This window comes from Lepidochelys olivacea, assembly GCF_965140295.1.
Source record: "Lepidochelys olivacea isolate rLepOli2 genome assembly, chromosome: 2".
NCBI classification, from domain to species: domain Eukaryota; kingdom Metazoa; phylum Chordata; order Testudines; family Cheloniidae; genus Lepidochelys; species Lepidochelys olivacea.
Window position 1 is genome coordinate 262,803,075 of NC_140412.1, and position 24,154 is coordinate 262,827,228.

A 24,154-nucleotide genomic window follows, 5' to 3' on the forward strand; every position below is an offset into this window, starting at 1 on the left:
CTGTAGGTTGGAAGCCTCAAGAGCTTAGCGGGACTCTGGGGGAGGGGAGCGGGTGGGATTTAGCAGCAAAGAAATTGGGCTTTCATCAGACAGTCCTAGAGGCGCAAATGGAATTTGCGGATCCTTTGGGAGAAGCCTCAGACCCAAGCATCCCTGTTAGTTCACATGGCACTATCCTGAAAGGCAGCAGTGCAAATCAGAAAGTGCTCACCTCAGCTTCCTTTTATATTCATCTTCTGAAACAGATTCGCCGGGGAACTCGGGAGCTTCCGACGTGCCCCACTCTGGTGACAACTAACAGACAAACAGGAAACATCAGTTCTCTAAGGAACAGAGCGGGAATGCCTGTATCATGTAACTGAAGCACGTGTGCAGAATAACTTCAGGCATGGCGCTGTCACATGCAGCTTGTTTCTGTCCCTAACCAACAGCCACAAAAAACCATTTTTGTAAAGGTTAATAATCTGCCAGTAACAAAGCTGTAGATCACTGCCAGACAGCAACACCAACAGGGTTTCAAACAGTGTTACTTGGGGCAGGGCTTGCACTGGGAGACTCTTCTGGCTCTGGGAGGGAGGAGAAAGGATAGGGAAGATGTTTTACAGAACAATGAATCCACATGTCCGTGACTGAGTGTCTGGGATCATCTTGCCCGCCTACTGGTAGCTGGACCCATCAAGAATAGCAGACTGGTACATACAGCTGATGGAGTTAACCTCTGAAGCTCATCTGGTAGGGGTTTGTGCTTTTTGGTGCTGAAGGTCCCTGGTTTGGGTTCCACTGACAACTGAACTGGATTTGTTCCATGGGAACCTACACTCTGTCACACACCACTGTATTAACCTGAAAGTGCTTAAAGGCCAAAGGGATAATGGAAGCAGAGATTATGGTGATGGGGTGCCAATATAAGAAACTAGATGGATGGACTTTGGGGTTCTAGCTCCAAACATGTGATCTTTTCATTGAACTGGGCACATGTGTTATTTCAGACTGAAGAACTCTTGACTCTTATTGTAAGGAGCCTTAATTCGGTGTAAAAAGCAAATAGCACATCTCATGAGACTAGACTAGTTTAATACACACATTTTTAAAACAACATTAAATTAATAAGTATATGGCAATACAAGCTAAAGAGAGGGCAGTGGCTACGCAAGTGTGTAGCTGGGAACACAGGGAAGCTCAGGGGAATCTACCATTATTAGGAATGATAACTTGTCTTACAGAGATGATAAAACAGGAAGGGGCAATTAGCAAGGGCAGCCTGTCTCCAAGAAGAAGGGCTTAGTTTGGAAGAAGGAATACTGAGCAATGTTGTTTCTCTGCATAAAACATCCCAAACTGGGGAGACCCATGTTTCCTTTGGGGGCAATGGAGCACTGTTGCTCAAATGCAGGAGGGCTGAGAATTTAAAAGTATCATTATACCATGACAAACTACTGTGTAACAAGACATGATAGGATGCCGAGTGTATTATATCTGTGACTCCCGGTCAAACGCACTCTATTTACAAATAAAAATATGGCCTTTCTAACTGCCAGCTCTGCAAATGCAACATTCATAAACCAGTCGGAGAACAGTTCAATCTCTCTGGTCACTCAATCTCAGACCTAAAGGTCGCAATATTAAAACAAAAAGACTTCAAAAACAGACTCCATCGAGAGACTGCTGAATTGGAATTAATTTGCAAACTGATACAATTAACTTAAGCTTGAATAGAGACTGGGAATGGATGTGTCATTACACAAAGTAAAACTATTTCCCCATGCTTATTTCCCCCCCTTCCCCCACTGCTCCTCGGACGTTCCTGTTAACTGCTAGAAATGGCCCACCTTGATTATCACTCAAAAGATTTTCTCTCCCCTCCCCTCCCCCCACTCTTCTGCTGGTAATAGCTCATCTTAAGTGATCACTCTCCTTACAGTGTGTATGGTAACACCCATTTTTTCACGTTCTGTGTGTATATAAATCTCCTCACTGTATTTTCCACAGTATGCATCCTATGAAGTGAGCTGTAGCTCACGAAAGCTTATGCTCAAATAAATTGGTTAGTCTCTAAGGTGCCACAAGTACTCCTTTTCTTTTTGCGAATACAGACTAACACGGCTGCTACTCTGAAACCTGAGATCTGACTGTCAAGCTGGGTTCTTTTCTTCTTACTCACCATCCACTGGGCTTCTGCAGGGAAAATCAGCCCATGAGTTACGTCGGAGCAACCCCAGCATAGCCAATACGACCAGTGGTTAGGGCACTCCCCTGGGATGTGGGAGAGCAATGCACAGGTCCCTGCTCTGCCTGATTTGGGTCTCCTACCTCTGGGCTATTGGCATTCTCAAGTTTTGACCAGAAATTCCATCCTGGACCTGAGGCTCCTTCTCAGTGAAAATTTAGTCAAAACTGTTATGCTTCTGCAAAACATTTTGTTTTTGATGGAACAGAATTTTTGATGGAGGAAAGTTTTGCTGACTTTTTTGACCCGCTTTCCTTCCAGTTATGCCCTCAGTGACACCTGTACAACCTCTGGGGAAAGGCATGGGGGGCGTGGGTAACACAAATATACATGATTGGATTTTGGTAAATAATTCTATTAATGATACACAAACCAGACTAGATACCAGCTCACTTCCTCGTAGCTGTGTTGTTTCCAGGGCCAATTGCAGTAAAAACCAACAACCACACACAGTTGTCATTGAAGTCAGAGGACAGGACTCTAGCTAGGTACAGGGAGCAGAGCTGATGAGTACAAGGGGCCATTTTTACATACTCCCTTTTCAGAGTAGAACTGCCCCTCATGGAAACTCAGCGACAGCCAGGGCAAGCAGGGAACTGCTCTACCATGCAAAGGAAACAGTTTCCATAAACAAAATAAAACAAGGAAGATCAATCACCTTTAACTTCTTGTCCAGATAAGCCGGCGACACCCATCCCTGCCGAGAGGGGCTGGATTTAGTGGGTTTGGTCCTGACTAGCCACTTTAGAGGATGAGCAGAGTCAAGGACTTCCACATACTGCCCTTCTTTCAGAGTGATGGCTTCCCTGTCAGCTCCAATGGGCACATAGTCAGCCGTGACCATGTAGATGTCAAAAATCTACAAGCATGAAAAGAGAGTTATTTGTGTGCATGAAAGCAAGGTTCTGATAATAGCAATAGCACGCAATTAACACGTTTTACCAGTGTTAAATACTTCATCCCCACCACCCCTGGAGGATAGAAGAGAATCACTACCTCCATTTTACAGATGGAAAACTGAAATTCAAAAACGTTAAGGCTGAATTAAAAAAAAGAAAAGTCCACTAACTTGAGTGGCCCAACTTGAGATACCCAGGCCCTGATTTTCAGAAGTGCTGAATTCCTGCAGCTCCCGTTGACATTACTTGGTGCTGTGAGGGCTCAGCACCTTGAAAGTCAAGCCTGGAGCGTCTCAAGTTGAGTAACTAAAATTTGAGACCCCCAAATGAACAGAAGCTATTGAAAACATTGACCTACGCAACCTGTTTGAGACCATGCACTGCGTGCGAAAGCGTGACTTTATACCCTTAGTCCTGTGTTCCATGTATTAGACCATTCACCTTAAACCACTGACCTCCTTTTAAGATGGAAACCCTTAAAATACCCTAGATTTGTTTACTCAGAATGATTAATCCTTTCGCCTAGTAAACACTTGTGTGACGTTTATTCGTGTGTGCACTGTACCTCCCCTCTAGAATCCCCATCCTCAGATTCAGAGGAAGACTCCTGAACAATTGAGGAAGGTCGAGATCTGCCATGGCGTGGAGATGGGGATGGCGTCTTAGATTCATCATCACTGTCTGCTCCAGGCACTCGAAGTGTGGCTGAAATGAAGAACAGTGGGGAAACAGGTACACAGATGAGAGACTGCTCTCTTGTGAAAATCAAATAGGGTTCAAATCCATAGGATTTTTTTAAGTCTTCACAAAATCAAATATCCCCAGGACAGACCTTTTGCATCATCCAGTACATAAGCTCCTGTTAATAATTGTGACGGCATATGCATATTGGGCATTTGAAGTCCCTGAGATTACATGATTTACTTCAGTCGGATTGTAGAGAGATAACACAGCAGGATGAGGGCCCATACCATCACTGTAAATTCAAACACTGCTGAAAGAGCAACAGGACTATGAAAGATTCTAACTTTCATATGGACCTAATTCTCATTTACATGAGACCACTTTATATCTCCCTAGTCATATATATGGGGCCTGAAAATGCACGTAAATATAACCTATTGCCATTCTGAGGCCTATGTATATTGCCAGAGTGGTGTGGAGCAGTTTTTGTGTCAATGAAATTTTGGCCGACATAGCTTTGGTAATAATAATCAGTAGTTAGTACTTACATGGGGTTTATATTATTCACAGCGCTACCTGATTAACCCTCACAACACTCTGGTGAAGTAGATACACAAATATCATTAACCCCATTTTACAGGTGAAGAAACTATGATTAAGAGAGGATAAATGATGTGCCCAAGGCTACATGGCAAGTAATGGCAGAGCAGAGATTAGTGCTCAGGAGTTCTAGTCCCCTCAGACACATGCTTATTCCACTGGATTAATCCTCTTTAGCCTAGTAATTCACAAGCATGGTAAAACATCTGAAAAATACGTGAAAATTTATTCAATTTGTATTTTCACTAAAACAAAACTGAAAGTTTATGCCTGTATGGAAAAGTCCCTTTTCAACTCTAGATACTAACTTTCCTGGAAAGAAGTTCCAGAAACAGCATAAAGAAAAGTCAGGGAATTGATCTCTACCTGATGAATCTCTTATTAGTGTTATATTATTATTGTTGTTATTATGTGCAAAACAATTGTTTCATAGATGAGATTTAAAACTCAACCCAAACCTGATGATTGACTGCTCTGCTTTGTATTCACACTTGCCAACTACTTATGTAACGCCAGCAGACCCCGGTCGGTGGCGGGCGGGACTGAAACTTGGGCCTCTGGAGCTTAGTCCATGAGCCTCTACTGCATGAGCTGAAAGCCAACTGGCTGTTAGCCAGGCCTGTAGAGCAGATTCATTTTATCTCTCTCTCTCTCTCCATGGTGTCAGTGCCACTAGATGGGACAGAACACCACACCCAGAAGGTGTGTGGGTTACACTTACCCTGACTTATTTTTGCAGACACCATTTCTGTGATATGGGAGGTGAGTTTCTGGAGGAATTCTTCTGTTCCAACATCAGCTAATGAAATGTGACTTCTGGACGCACCTTCAGCCTCACCTTCTACAAGCTCTCCTAGAAAAGGGAGAACATGCTCTCAAGCCTGTAGTATGCCATCTGAAAGTCCACTCCAATGAACCAGATATGACTGACTTGTCCTTCTGAAACTGATGTCAGTGATGCTGTGGTGTCCAGACAAGAGCAATTTGGAGTTTAACTCCCCACAGACACAGTGGAGAGCCACCTCGACAGTGAACCCAGCCTCTCAGTGGATTGGATGGGTAGCATGTAGTGACTGAGGCAGGAGTCCACTCACTGAGCAGTAATGATAAAAAATAAATATTGAACAGTTGCTTTATCCCCTGTGGACAATACAACCTATGCAACAAATGATACACTGTCCTGATCATATAATTAAGGACCAGCTGATAATGCAGAAGGGGGCAGAGTTAAGGTTGTACAGAACAAGTGCTCAGATTCCAGGGTGATCGGTGTGGTGTAAAAACCTTAACTCTTCTCCCTTGTGGGAATGAACTTTACCTGTGCATTCCTATGGAGTCTTGCCTCCCTCAGGCTGAAATTCACCCCTGTACAGTCGGCATGAGGCCTAAAAACCACTTAAGTTCCATTTAGACTCTATTTTGAAGAGTTATGTGGGATTCAATAGCTGAACATTCCTTATGCTAGCCTTCTGCATAGAAATAAATTGTACCCTCAATGTGCAAACCTAGGGTACATTTTTGAGTCCACAGCTAGACTGGCCAGGATTGCCTGGAGCACAGCCTGATGTCCTTCCAAACCAAACCATTGTTCCAAAAAAGGTGACAGAAGTATTTTGTGATGAAAAAATGTGTGTGTATATTTTCCCGCCCAAAATCATTCATCCTTGGCCTGAGACCAGGCCTGAAAAATTTCAATCTGATAGGTCAGAATTTCAAAAAGTTCTAAGGAATTAAAAACAGAAGGTTACAATGGAAACACATTGGCAACCTTAACTATAGATGTGTGGGCTTCTCCTACCTTTCCTCGGTTCAGGAGGGTGGATAGAGATACCAACTCTGAAAAAGAGAAAGGGGGAGTCAAAGGCCAAAATGACAAGTGTGATCATGGGGGCTATTTACATCAGGGATGAGTCAGAACCAGATGCCCTCTCACTCTTCACATGGTCTTGGAGCATATCTGGATTTAGGACCCAGATGTGAACTTTAAAACAGATAAACTCTGAACATGGAAACCACAATAGTGCCACACTCAAACCAACGGCGTGGCATAGGTATGGTTATTCCTCTTGCATGAGGTTTAGAATAATAGAATCATAAGGTTAGAAGGGTCCACAAGGGTCATCTAGTCTAAGCCCTTGCCAAGATACAGGATTTGTTGTGTCTAACCATCCAAGACAGATTGGCTTATTTTAACATGGAGTTTTAGAGGACCGTATTGCCCGGGGTATAGGTAATGGAACATGGAACCATTCATCTCTAGGACACTGGTTGAAATATAGCCCAGGTTATTAGTGAGTGAAAGAGGATTGAATAGTGACTTATGTCAAATGAGAGTCTAGTCTCAGTTCCAGCTCTCAGTGAATTTATGTCCCTATCACCAACTATTGCCCTGGTTTGTAGTTATAATAGAGAAACCAAGGACTGAGGGATATGCAGACTGTCTGTGGACCTGCCCACAGAGGAGGTCCCTGCAGATCAGGATTGAAGTATATTGGTGGGACAGTTTGGGGGGTAAACTACCACTGCCAGTGCTGTAATTATTCTGTGAGTAAAAAAAAAGTTTTCACGCTATGCAGGGCTGCTAGTCTGACACCTTTCACCAGCACAAAATTCACTCAGCCCAGGAAAAAAACAAACCCTACATTTTAAATTCTGAATGAAGTTGGTGTTCATGAGAGTGAAAAACCAACAGCTCTAGGCTGAGTCAAGCATCGCATGGAAAGACACTGTGCAAGGTTTTCCCACAGCACAGCTCTGCTAATGAACTTCTGTTCTGACATGCAACACCCTTGCTTTCCAGCGTCAGTTCTTTCTGAGACAGAGATTTCCATTTGTGTCAAATCATGCCAAGTTGTGTGGTGTGCAGATCCTGGGTTCTTTCTAAGACTCATTACACATCTTCATTTTCTTAAGGAAGCAATGCTGGAGCCTTCTTACACTAGGAGAAGCAAAACTAGGAAATAAATATAGTTACAGAGCCTATCAGAGACATAGTCTTGACAAGCAAGAGATATTGACATTGTCCCTTTGATTGAATGATTTTTAAGTTGAGAACCACCAAATTTTATTGCCAATGTACCAGACAGGACTTTTAAATAAAAATTCCAGCTGTAAACCTTTTAAAATGTAATGACTAGTTACCGGTATTTATTTTTCTCCTACCTAGTATGTAAGATCAAGATGGCAGAGTTGGAGAATTACGTTTCAGTTAAATTTGTAAACAAGCGGTTTAGCGGTCATCCCATGTAAACTCAGCGGTTGTACCGTCTGACTGGAGAATTGCTAACATAGTTCCTATTTTTAAGAAAGGGAAAAAAAGTGATCTGGGTAACTACAGGCCTGCTAGTTTGACATCTGCAGTACGTGAGGTCTTGGAAAAAATTTTGAATGAGAAAGTCATTAAGGACATTGAGGTCAGTGGTAACTGGGACAAAATACAACATGGTTTTACAAAAGGTAGATCGTGCCAAACCAACCTGATCTCCTTCTTTGACAAGGTAACAGATTTTTTAGACAAAGGAAATGCAGTGGATCTAATTTACCTCTATTTCAGTAGATATGGTTCCACATGGGGAATTATTAGCTAAATTGGAAAAGATGGGGATCAATATGAAAATTGAAAGGTGGATAAGGAACTGGTTAAAGGGGAGACTACAACGGCTCATACTGAAAGGTGAACTGTCAGGCTGGAGGGAGGTTACTAGTGGAGTTCCTCCGGGATCAGTTTGGGGCCAATCTTATTTAATCTTTTTATTACTGACCTTGGCACAAAAAGTGGGAGAGTGCTAATAAAGTTTGTGGATGACACAAAGCTGGGAGGTATTGCCAATACAGAGCAGGACCAGGATATCATACAGGAAGATCTGGATGACCTTGTAAACTGCAGTAATAGTAATAGGATGAAATTTAATAGTGAAAAGTGCAAGGTCATGCATTTGGGGATTAACAACAAGAATTTTTGTTATACGCTGGGGACGCATCAGTTGAAAGTAACAGAGGAGAAGAAGGACCTCAGAGTATTGGTTGATCACAGGATGACTATGAGCCGCCAATGTGATATTGCCGTGAAAAAAGCTAATGCGGTCTTGGGATGCATCAGGCGAGGTATTTCCAGTAGAGCTAAGGAGGTGTTAGTACTGTTATACAAGGCACTGGTGAGACCTGGAATACTGTGTGCAGTTCTGGTCTCCCATGTTTAAGAAGGATGAATTCAAACTGGAACAGGTACAGAGAAGGGCTACTAGGATGATCCGAGGAATGGAAAACCTGCCTTATGAAAGGAGACTCAAGGAGCTTGGCTTGTTTAGCCTAACCAAAAGAAGGCTGAGGGGAGATAGGATTGCTCTCTATAAATATATCAGGGATGTTAGATGGGGTGGGATCTGAGTTACTACAGAGAATTCTTTCCTGGGTGTCTGGCTGGCGAGTCTTGCCCACATGCTCAGGGTTTAGCTGATCGCCATATTTGGGGTCGAGAAGGAATTTTCTTCCAAGGCAGATTGGCAGAGGACTAGGGGTTTTTGCCTTCCTCTGCAGCATGGGACACGGGTCACTTGCTTGAGGATTCTCTGCACCTTGAAGTCTTTAAACCACGATTTGAAGACTTCAGTAGCTCAGACATAGGTTAGGGGTTTGTTTCAGGAGTGGGTGGGTGCAATTTTGTGGCCTGCGTTGTGCAGGAGGTCGGACTAGACAATCATAACGGTCCCTTCTGACCTTAAAGTCTATGATTCTATGATCCCTGTCATCCATTTTTTTCCTCAAGCTGTTACTATGTTTAATCCTATGCAACTGAAATTCAGAATTTGAGTATGTGAATTTTGCCTGCTTTGGAGGTGAATGAGGCACACTGTACGAGAACAAGAGTTTTCATACAACTTTACCCATGTCCTTTTCTGTCCTTGTCTTCATACCTGCCAATCAAGAAGAAACTTGTTACTATTAATACACTCACTTACATATTCTCTTTTATTGGAGGATCTTGAAGCATCTAATAAACCTTCAGAAATTACCACATGCCTCTAAGGTATTTAACTAAAGTATTAGCCCCATTTTACACATGGCAAAGTTGAGGCACAGAGCGGGTACAGCCAACATTATCAAACTTTAGTACCCCAAATTAGGTGCCCAAGTCTATAATTAGGCTTCTAAGTGAAAGTGACCTGTTTTTCAGAGGTGCTAAGCAACTACAACTACCATTGACTCTGAAAATCAGAACATTTTCGTTTAGATGCCTGTTTTAGTTCCTAAAGTTTGACATAAGAGAGTTTTCCAAGCCTAGGCAGAAATTCCATGTCAGGACTAGGAATAGAATCTAGATCTCCTGACTCTCTCGAAAAAAACCTTCATGCATTATGCAAGCAAAGTGCTACCCTTTAAAACACAGATACTGGCAGTGTGCCACGCACATATTCAGCATCCTTTGGCTCTGCTGAACTATCTCATGAGAAAACCTTCGTTACGCTCTTGGCCACTCTGTTTACAAGTCTAATTCTGTACCTGCCCCATGTGAGAAACCCCATTAACAACATGTCTTGGAAGCAGTTGCAGAATGGGGATCTATATGAATTGGCTGGATTATGAACTAAACTAAGTCTAAGAATTTTTTAAAAAATCCTTTATTCTTAACCTTAAGTACAGCTCAATATTCAGATGTGAAATGGAGCTAAAGTCACATTGTTCCGAAGAAAACTATTACAAAATTAACGAGGAGTCTGCTGCGTTGTTTTTGTGGATACAGACTAACACAGCTACCCCTCTATTACAAAAGTAAAATTAAATATAAAATAGAGACACCAGGTGTTAGTTCAGAATACTGGGTCGGATTCTCCACCGCCTTGCTTCTTGTACAGCCACTTATACCACTGCAAATGAGTGCAAAGTGAGTGTAAAACACCATCAAATCAGAATTCATCACTCATTTACACCAGAAGAGGCATTTTACACTAAATCTGCACAGGTGTGATTACACACAGTTCCACGGGTGCGCGTGGCAGTGAAGAATTAGGAGAATTTAACCGTAGAAGCTTTGGCGGTGATACAGGCTTTAGCTCTGGTGGAGAACTGGACAATCTTCCTAATCAGAAAAGGAGGGAGAGGAAATCTGACTGGATTGGAGAGTGGTTTCCTGCAGTGAAAGGCAGGCCACTAGCTCACTGCATCATTTTGTCCCTGGAAATAGTGAGCTTTCAATAACCTCTTGCATTTAGCTTTCCGGAGCTAGAGTCAGGATTTTAAACACTTGTAATCAAACAGAAGATTCCCTCTAGTTAAGGCTTCAGGCTGGGGCCAAACCTTTTAGTTGAATACTGGGGGACCTTCCCAAACAAACCAGCACCATGACTCACACACTTCCAGATCTTTGGAGAGCTCAGTCAGTCTCCCATCCGATCGGAAATGTGGGACTGAAGTGCAATACATTCTGTAAATCCATCTCAGTGAAATCTAGAGGACTCTTGTACACACTCTTCTGGCTTAACATACGCTGCCCTTGCTTACCCCAGCGTGGTCATTATAACATCTGTCACCATCATGCGCTCGCGGGTCAGAACTTCAGCCTCTTTCACTGCAAGATCAGAGTCTATAATCAGAGGGTCTTCGCCAAAAGAAGGTATTTGCTAAACACTGAGGGGCAGATTCCTCACCCTGCCAAACCCTGCCCTGGTACAGTGGAGATGGGGCCTGCAGCTCTGTCAAGGTTCCTCCCCCACTCTGAACTCTAGGGTACAGATGTGGGGACCTGCATGAAAAAACCTCCTAAGCTTATCTTTACCAGCTTAGGTCAAAACTTCCCCAAGGTACAAAATATTCCCCCCGTTGTCCTTGGACTGGCCGCTACCACCACCAAACTAATACTGGTTACTGGGGAAGAGCTGTTTGGACGCGTCTTTCCCCCCAAAATACTTCCCAAAACCCTGCACCCCACTTCCTGGACAAGGTTTGGTAAAAAGCCTCACCAATTTGCCTAGGTGACTACAGACCCAGACCCTTGGATCTTAAGAACAATGAACAATCCTCCCAACACTTGCAACTCCCCCTTTCCTGGGAAATGTTGGATAAAAAGCCTCACCAATTTGCATAGGTGACCACAGACCCAAACCCTTGGATCTGAGAACAATGAAAAAGCATTCAGTTTTTACAAGAAGACTTTTAATAAAAAATAGAAGTAAATAGAAATAAAGAAATCCCCCCTGTAAAATCAGGATGGTAGATATCTTGCAGGGTAATTAGATTCAAAAACATAGAGAACCCCTCTAGGCAAAACCTTAAGTTACAAAAAAGATACACAGACAGAAATAGTTATTCTATTCAGCACAATTCTTTTCTCAGCCATTTAAAGAAATCATAATCTAACACATACCTAGCTAGATTACTTACTAAAAGTTCTAAGACTCCATTCCTGTTCTGTCCCTGGCAAGAGCAGCATACAGACAGACACAGACCCTTTGTTTCTCTCCCTCCTCCCAGCTTTTGAAAGTATCTTGTCTCCTCATTGGTCATTTTGGTCAGGTGCCAGCGAGGTTACCTTTAGCTTCTTAACCCTTTACAGGTGAGAGGAGCTTTCCCCTGGCCAGGAGGGATTTCAAAGGGGTCCACCCTTCCCTTTATATTTATGACAAGCTCTAAATTACATCAAGGCAGAATAAGGTTTGGTGGAGCAGAGCTCTTCCAGGCCCCTCCCTGCCTTGGCCATGCCCCACCCCCAGAATGCCCTTAACATGTCCCTTCCCTCCCCTCCTCTCACACCAGGGAGTGGGGGAGAGGAGGCTGACACAAGAGATGGTGGAGAATTTCTCTGCGCAGCAGAAATTCTCCACTCGCCTGCCTCAGGTGCTTTAAGGCATAGATGTGATGCAAAACAGACTTAGCAGAGTGAAGAATCCAGTGTTCCTAAAAAAGGTAATGTTTGGGGCCTGTTTTCTTCCTTTTTTTCCCCTCTTGATTATTCTTTAGTCTCTTGTTTTGTTTATGCAAAACCTTACCACACTTTTAGTTTGACGCATGGACCAAAGCCCTAGACAGTAAACGTTATTCTTATATTAGGGGCATATAATCATTTTCTATCAAAAAAAGTAATAGAGATATACCGGAATCTCTGTGAAATGTATGTACTTGAGTTGTAGTTTGTTGAAATTCATTGTATTTTCACATTTGCTCTTCATTCAGCAATTATAGACATATTATAATGATGAGATACCATTCATCTACACTATATTATGTTTAATATTATAGGGAAAGTGTTTGTAATATTGCAAAAATTTACCATCCAGAACTTCTAGGGAGGCAGTGCAGATGGATTGTCCAGCCTTGTTAGTAGCAATGCAAGTGTAGGTTCCACTATATTCCTTTCCAACATCCAGCAGGATTAGACTGTGATGCATGTTGGAACTGGCGAGCTTGTAACCAAGAGTCTCTGGTTTGATCCACAGAACATCTTCATGAGATTCTTCTTTCAACCAGGTAATTGTGGGTGCTGGATGTCCTAAAGAAAAGAGCAATAACCTCTTTAATTGTCCCACTGGTGTTCCTCCCTTCTTAAAACCCTGTGTACTACATTGTGAGTGAATCCTACTTTCGACATGTTTGCTGATCCATTTCCAATAACAGTAATAAATCATAAATGAATACTTGCACTTCTAGAGCATCTTCCATCTAAGAACTTCAAAGCACTTTACAAAAATGAAAAGATTAGCCCTCACAACACCCCTGTGAGATAAGAATGTGCTATTATCCCCATTTTATACATAGGAAAATTGATGCAACAAGAGTTACACGTCTTGGCTAGGAGCATCCAAAAGTCTGTTACAAAGATGGGAACAGAACCCAAATCTTCTGACTCCTACAGTAGATAAGGCCTTCAAGATTTGGCCCAAAGAGAAGACAGGATACATTGGGAAGCTCTGCAAATTAAGTAACACAGAAAGAAAGTTGTGTTTAAGCTCCATTTACCTTCAACCTTCACAGAGAAGGTGATACTTGCACCTTTCCTGACACTTTTATTGGTAAATCTCTCCAGGAACCTGGGTGGCACCAGCTGTTCTTGAGCATCTGAAAATTAAAAAGTTCATGATGAAGTGGTACAAGTGAGGCTAAGACTATTGAGAAGTTATTCGTAGTTCTATTATCACTGATTGTGCTGCTCCTCTCACCTGTTTCTGGCAGTTCTTCCTTCTCACCAGGACCTGTAACACAGAAAGACAAATCATCCCACTATGAAACTACATCTATAGAAAGGACAAATGTCTCCTTTCTGTGAATTGTGCACTCAAGCATGTGGTCAGGTGATATCAATGACTTACTCAATACAATATGGACTACACACAAATTACATTTTTATTAAAAATTGTTATTCATCTCTTTAGTAGAATATATCTAAAAGCCATTTTATAATATAAGTGACATGTACATGTACAGTAACTCTGCACAAGAGTGACTAAAATCTGTTTTAATCTTCTATTAATATATCATACATTTGAACAAAGATCATTTTGATAAATTACACCACAAAAACATTCGGCCATAAATTACTAACTCCATGAGTACTGATATTTATTAATAAATAAAGAAATTAATTAACCAAACATCATCATCAAAACACCACACTGGCTCTATACCTATCTGCTTCTACAATTGAGATAAACTCAACCCTTATTAAAAGTACTGCAGTATTCTGCAGTTATGGCCTCAGATATGGACCATATCACACCCTTAGTTTTTAAGCACAATTCCCCAGTGAAGGCATTAAGGACAATGGAGTTAGAATGCATGTGCAAGTAAGATCAGAATCAGGTAAACAGAGAGGTGATACGACTTCCCTTAAGAACACAGTGAAGATCCATGGAAGATTAGTCAGGAATAGAACACAGGTTGCCTGATTCTCAGTCCAGTGCTTTAAATACAAAACCATCCCTCTATCCTCAGTTTATGGCCCATTTTATTTTCCAGAATATCTTGCTGTCTATAGGCTTTATCAGGAAAAGTAAATATTTAAACCAGAGATAGCCACTGGCAGAAAGCACCAATAACTTACCTTTGACAACCAAACTGGCCGATGAATATGCAGAACCTGCAGAGTTGCTAATAAATACTGAGTATTGACCAGCATCCTCCTTAACGACATTGAGGATTTCGAGTGCATGAAATTGCTTCTTCTCAGTCTTCAGGATTCGGTCTGAGGCCTGTAATGGTTGCCCATCTTTGAACCAGTAAAGACGAGGTTCTGGGTACCCTACAAGAAGCAATGTAAGAAGGGGTGACTCACTATTTTGGAGCCTCTCAAACCAATCATACACTTCAGTGTAATCAAAGAAAGGTCCATTCTTACCAATGCTGTTTGTTCAAGGTTCTACAGTGTCCACTTGGAAACTAACCCACATACAGAGAGTAGTTTGATTCTGATATTTGTGAATGCTATTTAAGAATTAAAATTCTATTATGTACTTTTCAGATTCTAATTCTGCCCCATCACCTTGGTATCTGAGTGCCTTCCAGAGTTAGAACATTGATATTTGGATCTGATTTTCTACAAATACAAGGCCAAATCCTAAAATCCTTACTCAGGCAAAATTCAGACCGAAGTCACACTTTGCCTGCATGGGGACTTCGAGATTGGTCTCATGGCCATTTAAGCCAAAACAGTCCCCACTCTTTCCATGAGCAGGAGCAGAACAACCCAGTAAAAGTGCTCCAGGAAAGCACAGATGGGGGCAGTGACATCTCTGTAGTTTTTCTCCTTTATCCACCCAGATGTTGTAGACGTTTCACTGTGAGGTCAGGGATACACACAGGTGGAATGGGTGGGCCAGTGGAGGGAGGGTCTAGGTCACAGAGGTGGGTTGGGTACACATCTACTGTGTAGGTCTTCTACAGATAAGGGACAGGAGATGGGACAACAAGAGATCCCAGAGCCGGGGCGGAGGCACTGGGCCTTTGTGTGGCTTTTGGGGAAATCTGCTGGTTCTGGGGGGACAAACGACCTTTCTGCTTTTTTGGGGGGAGGGGTAGGGATGGGATAACCCCCCCCCCACACACACACACTGATGGAAAGATCAAGAAGAAAGCACCATGATTTAGCAAGGCTTTCTGTCCCCTATATAGGCTTATCCCAAGTAGCAGACAATTTGGGCCTTAGCTACTGTCACTTGAACTAATCATTACATAGTACATCTACCCTGAAACACTAATGAAAGGCAGTGGTTCATATTTGTAAGCATTATTTTTAAAAACTAGCATGCCCACACTGTACTTTTCATTCCTGGCAACACAGCAATTAATGCATTTAGAGACTAGTTGATCTTCATGACCGAAAACCTAAAAAAAAAGAGTTATAGGACTAGATTTCCAGAAATGTGTGCATGCAATTAATCACTGAGGATATGACCACACAACTGAATACTTACTTTGCATGAACTATTGCCCAGTTAGGTGCTGGTCATCTATGCATACACACACTTGTGACTGCTATTTCAAATGTGCTATTTGAGTGCACAAATTACGAGCACAATTGCATGCAAAAGCATATGAGAAAACCTTGTCCACACACGTTCATAGATATCAAGATGGGACTGATGTAAATGTCATAGGTCCCCTTACCTTTGACCTTCAGGTGAAATTTAGCCAAAGATGCTCCAGGGGCCACGTGAATATCATGAAGCTCATCTAGAATTTGAGGCAGCTGCTCCTCTTCTGTGGTGGATTCTACTCCCTCTTGTTCTCGGCTAGGTATAGATTAGAGTCGGAAAGAAAGGAGGAGTTGGCATATTCCATTTTAGGCTCTACAGAGGAATGCACTCTAGTAGGCACAGACTCTTCTTCGACTCCCCCCAGGCATGATCCCTTCTGCCCGATCTCCTCCAACCTACCCCTGTCCCAGTCTTTTCTCTTTTCCACCGAGGGCCCGCCCTCCCAGCCACATTCTCCTCAAGCTTCTCATCCTAGTCCCAGTCTCCTTGTACAGTCAGTCTACGTTATCTCCTTCCTGACTCCTCATCCAATCTGTTTCTCTCTTCCACCCTGCCTCCAGATGCCTCCCCCTTTCTCCACCCCACTGGCTCCCAGTCCTAATCTTCCTCTCCAAGCTCTTCAGCTAATCTCAGGGTCAGCCCTTTGGCTCCTTATCCCAGTCTCCTTCCCCAGCCACTCCCAGTCTCCCCCACCCCAACTTCCAGTCCCCTCCCTCCTTCTACACTCCTTGTACCAATCTACTCTCCCCAAAACAAGTCCAACTCTTGTCCTCACTGCATTCAAATCAGGCAGCTTCCTCCTCCACACCACCTGGGCCCATCAGGGGGGTCATTTAGAACATGGGAGAGACAGTCTTGCGGTTTTCAATTCAGGTGCCCAGACCCAACATGACCCACAGCAGCCTAGGGCCCAAGTATGGATGGAATCTTTATTGGCTTTAGCTGGTAAATTCCAAGGAGTCTCTCTTGAGCCTGTGTGAACTGGGATTTTTCAAAGGCTTATCAATTGGTCAAATTTGGGTAGATTTTCATGAGGACTGCAAAAGACACATCCCTGACAAAAGGGAAACACCCCACCCTCTGCCAAATTTCAAGTTCCTGCTTCGAATCATGGGAACACTAGAGCTTTTAAAAACAAAGGTAGTCAGAATTTTTTTAACATCGTCAAAACAACACCCCCCCAAGCCCCATTCTCAGAAATGACAGAACCATTTTGGCTGCAATTTGGGGGTGGGGGGGTGGGGGGAAGAATCAGGCTGAGCAGACATTTGGGACTCAAAAATTTTAGCCCAAACGATAAAAGTTTGGTAGAGTCATAAGCAGCTGAAAACAGGGTCTTATAATGGGAATTGGTGGGCAACCTGAAAAACAGGCAGTGTTAACAGCCCCATTCACAATACAAGCTTTTTATCTGTACATCTCAAAGTGTTTTACAAAGGTGGGAAAGCAGCATTATCCCCACTTCATAGATGAGGAACCTATGGCACAGAAGTTAAGGAAACTGCCTGAGGTCACACAGCAGATCAGTGCCAAAACAGGAAACAGAACGCCAGGATTCCAGCCATTCTACATGTGGCTGAAAAGTAAAATCAGACATGCGTTAAATCCCATCGAAAACAATTGGCTAAAATCTCAGTGATACACCCGGCACTGCTGAGAGGTTGGGGACAAAGAGGACTCTAAGGTATAAAGGTGATTCTGGATTGGATCTCAGGAACAGTCAGAGCCATCTCGGTCCCTGGTATAATTTAGAGAAGCCATGAGCACCCAGCTACCAATGACCCCTGATGGTCATTCCTGAAGGCAGTGCAGCAGTTTCAGCTTCACTTTCTTTTCCTGGCCACTCCCAGTCCCAGACTGAGGAGTTCATTACACCAGGAAGGAATTCCCATGGGGCTGAAGCAGCCAGGCTGCTGGCTGTTTTGCACTGAGGGAGCAGCACAAAGCAGACACAAGAGGGCTGATATTTCACTGTAACCAAGCCCACTATAAGCAGGTAGCACTGACATGAAATTACATTCACAGATTACACAGCCTTTGCTTTACCACTGTAATGATCGTCGTTGTCTGATTCCCACTGAACCCATCTAAATCCAAACACTCATGAATAAAAATGAGCATTGTGCCATGTTTTCCAGTCACCACGGCTCTGTCATTCATATTTTACCTTGAGAGATATCCTTTGGCACTGTAATATGAAGATGTCTCTGTCGCGTCTGCTGCTGTATCATAATCAGTACTGGTCACTGATAAAGGAAAAATGGACATTCTCCATGATCCAAACTTTGTAACCACTGCTGTTCGTAACAGTTACAGCTAAAGGTCCTTGCAGGATCTGAAATTTCATTATTGGGAGCAGCAGCCTCCGTGATTCCCCTTCTTAATACTCATTCATCTCCCCCATTTGACTTGATGCCCCCTCCAGACAAAGGACAGCTAGATGTGTCTCCCTTTGAGCCCCACCAATGCTACTGCAAGAGCCAGCCAGAGGGCATTGCAAGAGAGAAGCCACACACGTTTTTCCCCAGGAGTGAGTGTGCTGTCTCCGTAAGGCTTACAGCCTTCATGGAGAGAGAGGGAGCTGGGAACTCAATCTCAGATCGCAATGCACTGGGTATGGCCCTATGGTGCATTTCTCATGTGAGATTTCTCCGACCATGGGGAATGAATGTGCTATGCTCAGCAACTAACTAATCCAGTTACACTGGTGACAACGTTGCCAAAAGCTGCATCACCCTCAAACATGGGTCATGATAATGGGAGAAAATACACCCCACAAAATCATTAAGCTTACGGCTACTTCATCTACATTTTAATTAACAAATGATTTTCCTGCCAATGAGATTCACTTATTCAGATCAGCCAGAATAAATATGCATCTTTATTCAACACCCATTCACACTCCCCTACTAATATTATGCATAATATTATAACAAATGTGCAAATATGCATCTTATTCAAATACCACTCACACGCCCCATTAATATTATAAAACATTTTGTTTCATAATATTCAGTCTTTTCAATCATTCCTCAAGACTCACAGTCCACTCGCAGCTCCGCCTTGCTTGAAGAAACTCCCATGTTGTTTTCAGCAAGGCAGCGGTAGACACCCATGTCAGTAGGAACCACGGCGGTGATGATCAGTTGGTGGCACCCTTCCTGGTCCTCGTTGATCATATAATGGTCATCTTCTTCGATAACTTTCCCATCCTTGAACCAGCGCACCGTAGGTAAAGGTTTGCCAATAACAACACAGTCAAAGCTGACTGGGTAGCCATCTTGCACCTCTTGGTTTTGAAGCTCAGTTATGAACATGGGAGCTGAATATGGTACAGTTGGAAGAGAGAAAAGGAAACAACCAGCTGTGTTAATTGGTAAAGATGCACTTCAAGAACGCTGCTGTGTGGTGTGTCAGAGGAAGGGACTTGCAGTGATGCTGATCGGCACATTTTAAAATAATAGAGAAGTGCCCTTCCTCCATAATATAAACAGTGAAGGGGTAGCCTAGGTTGGGTATTTTCCAGTGAAATGTTTTTTCATCAGCAAATGCCACTTCCTCAAAACCAAAACTTTTTGTGTGAAAGGGTCAGTTTTGACATGTTTTATGACTTGGAAAATGTTTGAATTGTTTTGAATGGTTTAGTTTCAACATTTTCAAAAAGACAAATTCCAGTTTTTCAATTCTAAATGGTGTTTTGTTTCAAAATGTCAGTTAATTCTAGTAAAAAAAATTGAAAATGGTCAAAATCGAAACAAAATGTTTTGAAATTATCAAAACAAAACATTCCAAAATCATTGAAAGAAAATATTTAGATTGAACCAAAAGGATTTTTTCCCCTGATTTCCAGTTCATAAAAATTTTCAAATATTTTGGCTTTTTGCCCCAGTTCAGGACTGGAAAATGTTTTGATATCTTGAAATCTTCAAGGAATGGGAAAACCGCTTTCCACCCCTTCCTTTCCCAACTCTACTCAGTAGAATTTGCCTTATAAAAAGGACTAATTTATTCTCCAAGAGCTGTTCCAGACACTGCAGCATCACCACGGTAAAGTAAGGCTTGGGTCAAGTCCCTCCCTCTGTAAAACGGGGCTGAGAATGCTTTCCTATCCCAAAGGGCTGTTCTCAGAACTGCTTAGTTAACTGATGCTTTCAAAGCATTGTATGAAAGCGATTGTGTGTTTTGTTATTAGGGTGAGTAAAATTTTTTCCCTCAAAACATTTTTACAATGCAAAAAGGATTGGAAATGGAAATTTTAGTAAAAGATAAAAATTTCTGTTTTCAGGTTTTCAAACCCCCAAACTTTAAAGAAAATTGTTGTGGTGAAAAATAATTTCCAAGTGAGCTCTAAATATGATTATTAAATAAGAACCTAGCAGGCCTTGCTAACCTGTGTCGGAAGTCAGTAAAGGTGGTGGAGGTCTTTTCACCAAGGGTTGAATCTGCCCTGGAGCAGGAGATGCTGCTTTCCCTATGCGAAGCTCTATTTTTTTAAGGCCTTGGTCCAGGATGTCAATCTCGACTGGGATACCCAGTGCAGCAAACATCTCTCTGAACCGGCCGGCTGCTGTTTTTGCTTCCGCCAAGATTTCAAACTTGATGTAGATGTATTGATCATCCTCGCGATACGTCTGGTGATCTACCACCTCCACCTCCCCTTCATCCGCGCTGACAAAGAGTTCCTCCTCCACATCAGACATTTCCGTTGAGATCTTGGACTTGAAGAGCTTGTGAAGCCTCCTTCCCGCTTTACGGAACGCATCATCCAGTTCGCTGCCAGAAGAGCTCTCTGTTTCACTATCAGTGAGGTGTTTCACTTGCTTGTGCTTACGAAGACCATCCGGTGCCCGGGTACCAACCACCACCTTAGCACTCTGGGATACCTTGCCAAACTTATTAGATGCCTCACAGGTATATTTTCCCGTGTCTTTCATGTCCAGGCCAGTGATAATCAAGGAGCAAGTTCCATCACTGTAATTGTCTATGTGATAATGGCGCCCATCTGAAAGTTCCTCATCGTCTTTCAGCCATCGGATCTTCATATCAGTTTTGCTGAGAGCCACACACTCAAGGTGGAGAGTGCCTCCTGGCTCACCACAAAAATCTTTGAGGGTATCACCAAACACGGGACATTCCTGCTGTTTGATCTCCTTCCTCACTTTGTAGCCTTTGAAAGCAGCCTGAATTTTCACAGCTGCTTTGTTCATGGAAGGATCATCTAAATCTTCCATGATTTCTGGTTCAGCAGGCTTGGCAGGGAGTGCAGATTCACTAGTCTCGACGCCCGACTGCTCCCAGTGTTTCCAGAATTTACTGGTGGAGACCGTCTGAACCTTGCTACCAATGCTAACAGTAGATTTCCCGGCCTTTTTAAGGTAGTTAACTAGTGAAGGCGTCCCAGCCCTAGACTCATCGTCTGAGCTTGTGAAAGAGAAGTCTGCTTCTCCAGTTTTAGTCAGCTCATCACAGGTGGAGTATTCTTCTGAATAATAATGAGACTCCACTTCTTCCTTCTTCAGCTTATGAAGTTTATCATCCTCTTCTGGCACTTCACTGATGGAATCCAGGGTTGGCTCCCTGCTCATTCTTCGCTTCTTGGCAATAGCCTCCCACAGGAGGTGAAGGTCCCCCTCCTGAGCAGCTTCGGGTGGCAAGCTGGGCTGGAGATGTCCATCCACCATCTCTTCAAGTTGAATCACGTCACGTGCTTCCTGGGCTGCCTCTTTTGGCAGTGCCACTGTGGGAACTAATTGGGATTCAGTTAGTAAGATGGTAAGAAGGAGCATGTGAATAAGGCAAGAGAAATCACCTGAAAATGTTACTCCAAATCCAGGCAGTAAAATATCACTGAAATTAAAATTAACCACTGCATAAAGCACAAATCACACACGTTAGAAAGAAAATATGGCCAGTCCTTGAACAAATTCCTCCCCCTCCCCCATGCATAAAAGTGATGGGCCAAATCCTGCCTTTGTTTGTTTATGCATCCCCCAATGTCTGACTCAGCTTCTTATATGCAGTCACTTTATGAAACTGAAAGCTGTCTAGCTTTCTGCTGAACATACTCCATGGAAACAATGCCCCACAGAACCTGCAGTGAAGACCATAGGAGGTGGTAATAACATCAGAATGGCCATACAGGATCAGATCAATGGTCCATCTAGCCCAGTATCCTGTCTTCCACCAGTGGCCAGTGCCAGATGCTTTAGAGAGAATGACCAGAATAGGGCAATTTATCAATGATACATCCCCTGTTGTCCATTCCCAGCTTCTGGCAGCCAGAGGTTTAGGGACACCCAGAGCATGGGGCTGTGTGCCTGATCAACCTGGCTAATAGCCATTGATGGACCTATCCTCCATGAACTTATCTAATCCTTTTTTGAACCCAGTTATATTTTTGGCCTTCACAACATCCCCTGGCAATGAGCTCCACATGTTGACTGTGTGTGTTGTGAGGAAAAAGTACTTCCTTATGTTTGTTTTATGTTACATCCTGGATCAACCTGCAGATGATCAGTGAAAACATGTATTGTAAGAACACAACGATTCTCACTGGAGAATTTGAGAGGAAGTCATACATTCTTCACCTGGCTCTACTTTATGCATTTGTCTGAGGGCGCAGAAAAAATATTTTCAGCCCAAAAGGTTTTGTAAACACTATTTTTACCTACATTATCTGTTTTCAGCTTTACTAATGCCATTAGGAAAGTGTAGCATTTTTTAAGAGGTGCCCTGGCACTGAATGGGGAAAGTCTAAATTGCAATGTAAGAACTCTGCCTCAGAGTTGCAGCAGCCAGTCCCAGAGGAGATCCAGGCCCTGTGCTCTCTCTCTTTAAGTTTGCTCTCTCAAACTATTTTTCCTAACAGGAAAGTAATTCAGAATGAAAGCGTATGGTTGCCTCTTGTGTAGGGAATAAATACACTTACTTTGACTTTGATTTCCCTCCCTCTTGAGGAATCCAGTAAACTCAATTTTCATTCTTTCCCACCATCCTTGGTCTCAAGTGAGGATGTGGTAAAAAAGCATTTGAGAAATTTTCTAGTGTGGTGAACACCGTTTTTCTTATAGTGTTTTAATTTACCCACAGCTTATCTGATTAAGCTAGTTTTTGTGAAACAATTCTCTTCCTTGCATTGAGAATCCTCTCTTATCCTTTGGATTGCACTGAGAGCTCTATCTCTGCATGGAAAAGAGCTAGAGACTTATTTTCTTTCTTTAAACGAAAGCTTACCAGTAGGTCTCCAGTAGTCATCTGGTGACCCTTTTTATGGCTGTGGGAGCCAATGAGACACTTGGACATCACCATTTAAAATATTAATGACTTACAATTAGAGTTTAATCAACAGTCTTGAGCACTAGGATGTGGCTATATTACTCCAGTGAACTAAAATGTCTCACTTCTGTTTTTGTGTGTGTTTTGGTTTTACTCTTCCCTATAAAGTGGCAACAAAGTTTTGGACTCTGGTGAATGTGTCCATTTTTAAATGTATCATTGATAAGGAAATTCTTGTCTGATCACTTCAAAACCCATAGACAACAGACATGATGTCCTAATTTTGAGGCTTATACGTCTTTGCTTGTGGATTTGCAGGAGGAGAAATATTGAGTTTATAATGCAAACTGAATTCCCAATATTAACAATGGAGAGGCTATTGAGTGTCCTTAATCTGAACTAATAAAATCTCTTAGATACACATTTTCTGTACCTTCAAGAGACAGAAGGGCAGAGGATCTGACATCGGGAGAGATCATGCAGGTGTACAATCCTTGATCCTCAGGTTTAAACGCACGAATAATGAGTATCTGCTTCTTGCCATCAGACTTTATTTCATATCTCCCTCCAGGCTGTAGTTGTTCTTTTCCTTTGACCCAGATTGCCTCTTGGGTCTCTCTTGAAAATTCACACTCCAGGACAGCCACCTCCCCTTCCAAGACTGACTTGCCTTCTAAGGGACGAGTGACTGTAAATGGAGGCTCTGCAATTATAAAAATTAGGGCATTAAAATAAATGAATGCACCCGTCTGCTGTATGGACCCCAAAACGGGTGGAAATTAGAGCCTGTGAAGCATCCAAGCTTTGAATTTTGGTGTTTTAAAATTTTTGTTCAACTGCTGCAGCCAATCATTGGAAGGTAAATGGAAAAAGTGCTGTAATTTAGAGTTTACAACTTCTAAAGCTCTCCAAGAAGATTAGATCACATTAGTTTACAGCTATATGCAGAAGCCATTGCACTTTCCCCCCTTACGTTTTTGTGCTTATAGGTCATCACTAAGGCTATG

General features: G+C 42.7%; 1 protein-coding gene across 1 annotated transcript in view; it reads right to left on the minus strand.

Annotated features, from left to right (window-relative positions):
* OBSCN (obscurin, cytoskeletal calmodulin and titin-interacting RhoGEF) overlaps nucleotides 1-24,154 on the minus strand; it is a gene marked incomplete at its 5' end in the record, with an annotated part of 294,967 nt that overhangs the window by 93,439 nt on the left and 177,374 nt on the right. The window contains 16 exons of the mRNA XM_084618134.1: nucleotides 212-294; nucleotides 2,886-3,086; nucleotides 3,692-3,831; nucleotides 5,132-5,263; nucleotides 6,209-6,246; nucleotides 9,294-9,323; nucleotides 10,909-10,975; nucleotides 12,674-12,892; nucleotides 13,360-13,458; nucleotides 13,560-13,592; nucleotides 14,441-14,638; nucleotides 16,003-16,127; nucleotides 18,040-18,118; nucleotides 18,916-19,194; nucleotides 20,263-21,609; nucleotides 23,581-23,850. Of these exons, the coding sequence (XP_084474260.1) occupies nucleotides 212-294; nucleotides 2,886-3,086; nucleotides 3,692-3,831; nucleotides 5,132-5,263; nucleotides 6,209-6,246; nucleotides 9,294-9,323; nucleotides 10,909-10,975; nucleotides 12,674-12,892; nucleotides 13,360-13,458; nucleotides 13,560-13,592; nucleotides 14,441-14,638; nucleotides 16,003-16,127; nucleotides 18,040-18,118; nucleotides 18,916-19,194; nucleotides 20,263-21,609; nucleotides 23,581-23,850 (3,340 nt within the window). The remainder of the gene's footprint in view (nucleotides 1-211; nucleotides 295-2,885; nucleotides 3,087-3,691; nucleotides 3,832-5,131; nucleotides 5,264-6,208; nucleotides 6,247-9,293; nucleotides 9,324-10,908; nucleotides 10,976-12,673; nucleotides 12,893-13,359; nucleotides 13,459-13,559; nucleotides 13,593-14,440; nucleotides 14,639-16,002; nucleotides 16,128-18,039; nucleotides 18,119-18,915; nucleotides 19,195-20,262; nucleotides 21,610-23,580; nucleotides 23,851-24,154) is intronic.